This window comes from Miscanthus floridulus, chromosome 8, assembly GCF_019320115.1.
Source record: "Miscanthus floridulus cultivar M001 chromosome 8, ASM1932011v1, whole genome shotgun sequence".
Taxonomy (NCBI): Eukaryota; Viridiplantae; Streptophyta; class Magnoliopsida; order Poales; family Poaceae; genus Miscanthus; species Miscanthus floridulus.
Window position 1 is genome coordinate 64,484,058 of NC_089587.1, and position 8,956 is coordinate 64,493,013.

General features: G+C 51.1%; 1 protein-coding gene across 1 annotated transcript; it reads left to right on the forward strand.

Annotated features, from left to right (window-relative positions):
• Positions 1-5,448: 5,448 nt before the first annotated feature.
• On the forward strand, positions 5,449-5,973 carry LOC136469231 (uncharacterized). Its single transcript, XM_066467514.1, has one exon. The coding sequence runs from the start codon at positions 5,449-5,451 to the stop codon at positions 5,971-5,973; it is 525 nt and encodes a 174-aa protein (XP_066323611.1).
• The last annotated feature ends 2,983 nt before the right edge of the window (positions 5,974-8,956 follow it).

Consider the following 8,956-nt stretch of genomic DNA (forward strand, 5'->3'; position numbering starts at 1 on the left):
CCAACTTGGAGTTTTAGTGTGGAAAATTGTTGTACCACTTGGGACATAAAGCACCAAGTTTGGTAAGCGGTCGTCGAGCTGGGAAGGTCCATTAGAGGTGATCAACAAAATGATATTCAGAAACTGATCGTCTTTCAAGAGCAATTAACAGAAGGTATCTGGAAAAAAATTTCCCAAGTGTTTGAAACTACGCCTCAGTGTTGTCCAAACAATGGCCACGCAGCTAGAATGCCCAAACGCAGCAATGCCGACTAGTAGGATGGCCATGTAGAATTGAAGCCGGTTCTTCGCGCGAAAAGCTCGTAAACACCTCCCAAAATGACCTGTCATGGATGGGAACAATGAAGCCGTTTTAGGGTCAACCTAGAACGCCAACGAACCTCGTCGAGAGATACGCTGAACAGCAAGGATTGGAAAAGCGAAAGTTAGGTTACATATAGACATAAATAAGGCAGTCTGATGATCCAGTAGGTAGCTAGTGTTTCTTAGACAATACAATACTAGCTATATTAGCATTAGCAACTAGCTAGTGCACATGGCAGCTGACACACGATCGGTGGGCAGCGGATTATTGAAAGCATGCAAACTATAATAAGTACAATTATATATATATATATATATATATATATATATATATATATATATATATATATATATATATATATATATATATATATATATATATATATATATATATATATATATATAAATCCTGACTGGATTGCATATCATCGTTGATCAGGCTGCCGACTGCAGTAGTGCAATGCTTACGATGCATTCTCAAATCCGCCGATCGAGTGACAGAAACTAGTGCCGCGCGTGTCGCGAGCCTTCATTTTGCACCATGCATCTGACGGGCGGCGGAAGTCGAAAGCATAACGTGGCTGTTTTGGCCTTGGTCCAAAGTTCCCTCCTTGAGCTGCCACTACTGACCCTAGCTTGGGTAAGCCAAGATCATCAGAGGTCAGGAGGTTCACCTCCGTTGCTGCATCGCCAAGACCATGATGCAGCAAGAGTAACCAGACAAAGGTGAGGAGCTCACCTCCAGATGTCTGATCACAATCCTCTCATTGTGAGAACTGATCTTGAACAAAAGATTGGCTCAAGGCCTTTTTGCTTTGAGACTTCCAGGTTACAGCATGCTGATTTCAATCCAAAAGTGCAAGAAATCTGGAATAGAAATATTGTAGCTAAATATGCCATTGATGCCTGGTGCATCAAGATGGACAGAGTTTAAAAGTTTTTAAAAGGATGGGGCCAAAGTCTTAAGGGACATACCAGAAAATACAAAAAAAAAATAACTAAAGAGTTGGAGATTTTGGAAAAACTAGAGTAGTCGGCCTTATCTGCTGATAAGCTGAATAGGAAGTCATTTATTCAAGCTGAAATGCTAAAGTTGCCTGAAGATGAGGAAAACTATTGGCACAAAAGATCAAATAGCATGTGGCTTTTTAAAGGAGATAATAACACAGCCTTCTTTCATAGAATTGCTAACGGTAAGAAGAGGAAGAATACCATTTTCTCTCTGAAGCATAATGAGAATGTCATTGAGGGGGATGCTGCCCTGGTGGAGCATGCCACTCATTTTTACAAAGACCTGTTTGGCCCTTCTCCCCCCTCTGGTGTCCATCTGGATCAGGGTAGTTGGGGCCAATCAGAACTAGTGACTGAGCAGGAGAATGTTGAGTTAGAAAAACCTTTTTTCTGAGGCTGAGATCAAGGATGCTGTGTTCTCTATAGATAGGAACACTTCTCCAGGTCCAGACCATTTTCCAATTGAGTTCTATCAACATTTCTGGGGTTTCATTAAAAATGATTTGCTTGCCTTGTTTCATGACCTTTACAATCTCAAATTGGATATTGGTAGATTTAACTATGGTATTATTACACTCCTCCCCAAAACCAAAGAGGCTAACAACATAAAGCAATACAGACCTATTTGTCTGTTAAATGTCATATATAAAGTCTTCACCAAAACCTTGATGCTTCGACTTGAGAAAGTCATGGGGAGAATCATTAATAAAAGTCAAACTGGTTTTCTGAAAAATAGGAATATAATGGATGGGATTATGGCTTTGCATGAGATTCTACATGATATTAGAATTAAGAAAAAAGATGGCCTTGTGCTCAAGCTCGATTTTGAAAGAGCCTATGACAAACTCAATTGGGACTTCCTCTTTGAATGTCTCAAACAAAGAGGTTTTTGTGCTAAATGGTGTGAGTGGATTAAACTAGTGATGAGTTCTGGGACTGTGAGTGTCAAAATCAATAATACTAGTGGGAGTTACTTTAAGTCTGGTAGAGGGGTTAGGCAAGGTGATCCTTTGTCTCCTTTCATGTTCAACATTGCTGCTGACACCCTTGCTAAAATGATCTCTCTGGCACAAAGGAATAAATTGATCAAAGGCCTAGTGCCAGATTACATTGAGAATGGTGTGGCCATTATTCAATATGAGGATGACACAATTTTGTGCATCCAGGATAATAGAGAACAGGCTTCACACCTGAAACTCCTCTTATACTTGTATGAATCCATGTCTGGACTAAAAATCAACTTCTGTAAGAGTGAGGTCATTATGGTGAGTCAAGATGATGCTAAGAACCTAGAATTTTCAAACATGTTCAGTTGTGCCATTGGAAAATGGCCTATTAAATATCTTGGAGTCCCTGTGGCTGGCGCGCTCCAAGCTCCATGTAGCTGACTGGATTCCCATCATTGAAAAACTTCAAAAAAGATTGGATGGTTGGAAAGGTAGCTCTCTGAGTATGGGTGGTAGACTGGTTGTGATTAAATCATGTTTGAGTAATCTACCAGTGTATGCTATGTCTATGTATTGGCTGCCCATGTCAACTATAAGCAAAAATGGACTCTGTCAGGAAAATATTTTTCTGGCAGGGAGGGAATTTGAAAAAGAAATATCATCTGGTTAAGTGGACCAAAATAACCAAGCCAAAAGATAAAGGGGGGCTAGGGATTAAGGATTTGAGAAAGATGAATATCAGCCTTTTGTACAAATGGTGGTGGAAAGCTGAGAATGGCACTGGCATTTGGCAAGATATCATCAGGAAAAAAATATTTGAAGAAAGGAGGTATCTCCCAGCTGAAAAAAAGCAATAAGAATTCCCCTGTGTGGAATGATTTGCTAAATGTGAGACATTTATATCTGAAAGGCAGATCTATGGTGGTGGGAAATGGTAAAACCACCAGTTTCTGGCATGATCGGTGGTGTGGTTTTGTCTCCTTGGTAGACAAATTCCCAAGTCTGTACAATATAAGTGAGGATCAGGAATGTTCAATGGAAAGTATGTGTTAGCCCACAGGATCACCAGCTCAGGTGAGTCGACCACTCACCAGTCTTGCCGACCATGGCCAAGCACGACAGAGGCTGTCCGACCACACACACTATGGCTAGAGGTAGAAGAAGAGGGAGAACAAAACATACACACACAGTACAAGCACCAGCGTTGGCTGGAGCCCTGCATAGGAGATGGCAAATCTGAACTCTCTTTGTTGAGTTACAGTGGCAAACTATATATACAACTCTATCCATCTAGTCCTAGTACAGCTGCCCTGCTGCAATAGTGACTAGATAACACAGCAGGATTGACTTCTACGTCTGTCCCTGCATGTGGCTACAGTACGGCAGGTGAGCCGTTCGGCGCCTGCCTCTACAGCGGCTACAGTACCATAGCAGGGAGCATTTTTGGCACCGCCTTCCCTTGTTGTGCGTTCACACAAGGAAGCAGTAGATTATCTAACAATTCTTTCCCTAATCCTACTGATATTCCTTGTACCCCCTCCATGCCGATCATCTCCTTCAGCTTCGTGAGTCGAAGGCGTCCGAACGGCTTGGTGAGGACGTCCGCGAGTTGCCGACCAGTTTCGACGAACTCGATGATGATCTGCCCTCCATCGACACAGTCCCTGAGGAAGTGGAACTTTACGTCGATGTGTTTGCTCTGGTCGTGCAGAACCAGATTCTTCGCAAGGGCGATGGTGGGCTGGTTGTCCACCATCAGTGCTGGTGGGTGAGCTTCCACACTGGTCAGCTCGCCCAGCAGCCGACGTAGCCACACAACTTGGCACGCCACTGTGGCCGCCGCTACATACTCTGCCTCGCACGTAGATAGCGCCACCACCTTCTGTTTCAGCGACAGCCATGAAATTGAAGCCGACTCAAGGAAGACGAGCACTCTAGAGGTGCTCCACCATCCGTCGATGTCCCCTGCCATGTCTGCATCGCTGAACACAATGAGCTGCAGCCTACTCTCGCCGGTCTTGGGAAAGATAATCCCCTAATCCACCGTAGCGCAGTAGCAGCTTCACCGCAGCCCAGTGATCCTCTCAAGGATCCTCCATGAAGGGACTGACGTAGCCTACGGCGAATGCAATGTCCAGCCTTATGTGGACTAGGTAGCGCAGACCGCCGACGATGCTCCGGTAGAGTGTTGCATCCACCTTCGCCGCTGTGCTAGCCTTCGTCAGCTTCAGCCGCTCCTCCATCGGAGTCACGCATGACTTGCACTCAGCCATGCCACTCCGCTCTAACAGCTTTGAGGCATACGCGCTCTGACCGAGCATGAGTTCCTCCTTCCCATGTCTCACCTCAATGCCGAGGTAGTAGGAGAGTGCGTCGAGATCGCTCATTCGAAAACGAGCCACCATCTCGCGCTTGAAGCTGTTGATGTCCTCCGTGCACGCATCGGTGACGATCAAGTCATCCACATACACGCCGACAACGAGCTCTTCCTTCCCTGTCGCCGCATGTAGAGCGCGTGCTCGGTTGCGCACCGCAGGAACCCAAGCTCGCCCAGCGTGGTGTCAAGCTTGGCGTTCCATGCTCGTGGGGCCTGCCGTAGCCCGTAGAGCACCTTGTGTAGTCGAAGCACCCTGTGCTCCTCTCCCTTGATGGCGAAACCTAGAGGTTACCTGACAAAGACCATCTCTACCAGTTTGCCATTGAGGAAGGCCGATTTAACGTCCAAGTGATGGATGCGCCAGTCCTTTGCTGCTGCCAAAGCTAGTAGCAAACGGACAGACTCCATGCGCGCTACTGGCACAAAGACCTTCTCGAAGTCTATGCTCTCGTGCTGAACAAAGCCTCGGGCGACGAGGTGTGCCTTGTGCTTAACAATGGCGCCAAGCTCGTCCTGCTTGACCTTGTACACCCACTTCAGGCTGATCGGACGGCATCCTGGAGGTGGATCGATGAGCTGCCATGTATCATTTTCCTCAATCGCCTTCATCTCCTCTAGCATCACCCGTTGCTAGTTTCCATCGTGCTCAGCCAGCGCGAACATGGGTGGTTCCTCTACACTGACGAGCAGCAACTCTTGGTCATTGAGCAGCTGACCAGCCAGTCCTGAGGGCCCTGTGCCGCCGATGATGTCGTCCAGCCTGTGGAACCACCCTCCTCACCTTCGTGGAAGGCATTCACGAACTCAGTGATGTCACTTGGAGGTGAGGCGAACTCAATCAATGTTGATGGAGTTCCTTGTTCCGCTGGATTGCTCGGCACAGCACCTGGAGTGCTCAGCACCCTGGTTGCAGTGCTCGGCACTACTTCTGGACAGCTCGTCATTACTCCTGCAGTGCTCGGCACCACTGTAGGAGTGCTCCGCCTCAGTCTTGGAGTGGTCGGCACCACTATAAGATCTCTTGGCTCCGCTATGGGGGTGCTCGGCACCCATCCTGGAGTGGTTGCCACCACTACAGAACCTCTTGGCACCACTCCTGGCGTGCTCGGCATCCCTCTAGGAGTGCTCGGCACTCCTCTCGAAGTGCTCGGCATCCCTCCTGAAGTGCTCGGCACTGCCCTAGGAGTGCTTGGCTCTATTGCTGGAGTGCTCGGCACCCCTCCTGGAATGCTCGGCACATCTTCCCTAGCGTCTCCACCACCGTGGATGACCAGGTGCTCGACGATGAAGGTACTGGTGAAGCCGCCAGCTTCCCCCGTGCTCGGACTGTTCTAGTCCCAAGCCGCCTTCTCGTCAAACACGACGTCGCGTGAGACAAGTACCTTGTCTCTGTGAGGGTCACAGAGCCGGTACGCCTTAGTACCCTCCGCGTAGCCTAGGAACATCATCGGTGTGCTCCTGTCCTCTAGCTTGGTGAGAATCGGCTTCATCTTCCTGATGTGGCCGATGTAGCCGAATGTCCAGAGGAAGGACACGCTCGGCTTGCGCCCATACCAAGCTTGGAACGGCATCTTGCTCGTCAGGGCCATGGTCGAAGCGCGGTTGAGGATGAACACCGCAGTGGTCACCGCCTCACCCCAAAACCTTGCCGACATGCCTTTGGCCTTCATCATGGATCGAGCCATGCCGACCACCGTCTGGTTCTGCCTCTCCACCACACCATTCTATTGTGGTGAGTATGGCGTGGTGTGGTGTCGCACCACACCCTAATCCGCATAGTACGCAGCAAACTCCACCGAATTGAATTCGCCGCCGCGATCAGTCCTCAGCACATGGAGCTTCTTGCCGCTCTCGGCCTCCGCGCGCATCTTGAACTTCTTGATCGCCGCCGCCGCTTCATCCTTGCTCGTCAGGAGTTTCAGCCACATGTAGCGACTGCAATCATCCACGAGTAGGAGGAAGTACCATCGACCACCGTTTGTAGCTGGCGTGATCAGCCCGCAGAGGTCGCCGTGGACGAGCTCAGAGCATCCTTCGCATGATACTTGGCTGTCTTTGGGAACGGTAGCCTCCTCTGCTTCCTGGCCAGGCAGCTGTCACACAGCTCGCCTTCGTGCTTGATGTGGGGTAGCCCTCAGACCATCTTCTCTAGCCGACCAAGCACGTCGAAGCTAAGATGTCCGAACCAGGCATGCCACATCCACGGTTCCTCGGTGTGCCTTGCCGCCAGGCACACCGGCTGCTCTACCTTCAGGTCGAGCAGGTATAACCAGTTTAGGGACCTCTTCACCTTGGTAAGAAGTCGTTGTTCCCGGTCCCTGATCCTAAGGACTCCATCCTTGATCAGTACCTCGCTACCACGCTCATCCAGCTGACCAATACTGATGATGCTGGAACGCAGCTGCGAGATGTAATATACATCCGTTAGCGCGTGGTGCTCCCCATTTTGGCACCTGAAGATGATGGTGCCACACCCTTGGATAGCCACCCTTGAACCATCACCAAACTTCACCGTACCGGTAACATCATCATCGAGCTCGGAGAAAGATGTCTTGGAGCCCATCATGTGGTTGCTGGCACCAGAGTCTAGATACCAACGCTGCTCCTGGTCGGTGCCCATATGTCTAAGGTGGACTTGGGCGCGTGGTTCGTCGAGGTTGACAGCCTTCAGGGCCTTCCCAGGTCCTTCCACCGTCGTCACCTCTTCCTTCTCCTCGGCCTCGATGTCATGCAGTGCATAGAACGTCGTCATCAGGATAGTGACCTCATCATTATCATTAGCTTGCACCAGATGAGCCTCAGCCTTCTTCTCATGCTTGCGATTTGGGCACTCTCGTGCACTACTACACAAACTTTACTGGAGACGGGCGTTTTCGGTTTTCCGCGGCGGGCAAAGCCGTCCGCCGCGGCCTAAAGGCCACAGTAAATCGTGGCTTAACCACGACGGGCGGCCTTGCCCGCCGCGTTTAACCGATTTCCCACGATCCACGATGGGCACGTTAGGATGCCCGTCGCGGTTAAACGTTTCAAAAAAACAAAAAAACCCAGGAACCCGCCGGCGAGCCCATTCTCGAGCCCACCGACAAGCCCATTCACAACCCAATACTAGCGCCACCGCACCTCGCTGGATCCACCGCCGGGGTCTCCACCTTGCCGGATCTGCCGCCAGGGAGGTCATCCTCGCAGGATATGCGCCATTGCCGCAGGTTGGGGCCGTCTCGCCGTGGATCCGTGTCGTCACCGTGTGGATCCACGTCGTGGGAGCAGGGAGTAGACACGGCCACCCTGGATCCGCCGTTGTGTGGATCCACATCGTAGGGAGTCGACGCGGCCGCCTAGATCCGCCACCATGTGGATCACCCGTCCCTGCGCGCCACGCAGCTCCTCGCCTATGAGAGAGAGAGATGAGGGAGGTATTGAGAGGATAGAGAGGGTGGGAGAGAGGGAGAGAGAGATACCAGGCACGGTGGCACTCTCCTCGCCAGATCCGGTCATGGTCCTAGACCCGTGTGGTGGCGCGCACGACGGAGAGGTGGTGGCGCGCGCGACCTTGCTCGATGCTGCGCCGCGGAGAGGCCTTCACACGCCGGCGGCGCGCGCGACGGAGAGGTGGTGGCACGCGCAACCTCGCTTGTCCCTGCGCCGCGGAGAGGCCTTCACACACCGACGAGGGAGAGAGAGGGAGTGGGAGAGGGAGAGAGAGAGAGGGAGTGGGAGAGGCCTTCATGCTAGCGACGGAGGGAGTGCGTGCGTCGCGGGTCGTCGCGTGGTGGAGGTGCTCGTCGCGGGTCGCGAGGTGGGAGCGGCGCCTGGGGATGAGAGGTAAGAGGACTGAAACCCTAAGTGCTCATTTTATACCAATACCCGCTACGGGCCTCGCCCTGGGCCTATTGGGCCTCGACCTTAACCGAGGCGAGCTTTATAGGATGCCCGCCACGGTACATCGATTTACCGTGGCGGGCATATTAAGAGGTCCGCCACGGTAAATCGATTTACCATGGCGGGCAAAAGTGCCCGCCTCAGTAAATAAAAAATGCCCGCCGCGGTAAATCGTGGGATTTACCGCAGCGGACAAAAATAGGAGCCCGTCGCGGAGAGCGTTATCGCAACGCTGCGCAAATTTGTTTTTGTAGTAGTGGTGCCCAATGGCCCATCTTCCCATAGCTCCGATAGGCGTTGGGGTCGACCTGCTTTTTCTTCTCCGAAGAAGCATTGCCACGGCGCTTGCCTTCGCCACCGCGGCTAGAGGAGGCTACCTTCCTGGAGTTCCTCCGAGCAACCCACTCCTCTTCTATCAGCGGCAGTTTGCCGCTGTCCT